Below are 1177 nucleotides of genomic sequence, written 5' to 3' on the forward strand. Positions count from 1 at the left end.
GCCGAGACTGGGCTTGGAGTGGCTGGAACGTGCATCAGACTCAACTCGAGTAGCGGCCGAGACGAGCGGGGCTGGCTGGCAGCGGGGGAGGCTGCAGACTAGCTCCTCGCCGCCTCCGGGCTCCACCGCCCGCCTGTCTGAGCGGTTCCGGTCCCCTCCGACCGAGCCGGGGGACCGGCGCCCCGGGATCCTTCGCCCCGCGGCGGGGATGACTCTTTGGGGGGGGGGGTCTCCGAGCCCACGGCGCGCAGTGTCCCGTGAACAGTGAGTACTGCGACTGAACGGCTGCCCGGCGAGCCAGCGATTAGCACCCATTGCATGAATTATGAAACAATAACTTTCGGAAGAAGCAGGAGGCAGAAAACCCCGCGAAGGCTCTCCGGCGGCTCCCCCGGGCCGACTCGCACGCGGCTCCTGCCCCCTCCCTCCCCTGCCGCGCGCGCCTGCCTCTCCCGGAGAGCGGCGAGGACCGGGGGGAGGGCCGGCAGCCGGCCCCGGAGGCGGGGGACGCCCGGGGGCCGCGGCTAGAAGGAGCAGTAGCAGCAGCAGCAGGAGAAGACGCCGAGGATGCGGACGGCGGGCTGGGCGCGCGCCTGGGGCTGGGGCTGCTGCCTCCTCCTGCCGCTCTCGCTCAGCCTGGCGGCCGCCAAGCAACTCCTACGGTACCGGCTGGCCGAGGAGGGCCCCGCCGACGTCCGCATCGGCAACGTGGCCTCGGACCTGGGCATCGTGACGGGCTCGGGCGAGGTGACTTTCAGCCTGGAGTCGGGCTCCGAGTACCTGAAGATCGACAACCTCACCGGCGAGCTGAGCACCAGCGAGCGGCGCATCGACCGCGAGAAGCTGCCCCAGTGTCAGATGATCTTCGACGAGAACGAGTGCTTCCTGGACTTCGAGGTGTCGGTGATCGGGCCCTCGCAGAGCTGGGTGGACCTGTTCGAGGGCCGGGTCATCGTGCTGGACATCAACGACAACACGCCCACCTTCCCGTCGCCCGTGCTCACGCTCACGGTGGAGGAGAACCGGCCGGTGGGCACGCTCTACCTGCTGCCCACCGCCACCGACCGGGACTTTGGCCGCAACGGCATCGAGCGCTACGAGCTGCTCCAGGAGCCCGGGGGCGGCGGCGGCGGCGAGAGGCGCGCGGGCCCGGCCGACAGCGCCCCCTACCCCGGGG

At 71.0% G+C, this 1177-nt stretch overlaps 1 protein-coding gene across 1 annotated transcript in view; it reads left to right on the plus strand.

Moving 5' to 3' along the window:
• The first annotated feature begins 567 nt into the window (after nt 1-567).
• Nucleotides 568-1177, plus strand: part of PCDH7 (protocadherin 7) — a 685085-nt gene continuing 684475 nt past the window's right edge. Inside the window, exon 1 of the mRNA XM_006894443.1 lies at nt 568-1173. Within this exon, the coding sequence (XP_006894505.1) occupies nt 568-1173 (606 nt within the window). The remainder of the gene's footprint in view (nt 1174-1177) is intronic.

This window comes from Elephantulus edwardii, unplaced genomic scaffold, assembly GCF_000299155.1.
Source record: "Elephantulus edwardii isolate Elephantulus edwardi_28Jun2011 unplaced genomic scaffold, EleEdw1.0 scaffold00142, whole genome shotgun sequence".
Taxonomy (NCBI): Eukaryota; Metazoa; Chordata; class Mammalia; order Macroscelidea; family Macroscelididae; genus Elephantulus; species Elephantulus edwardii.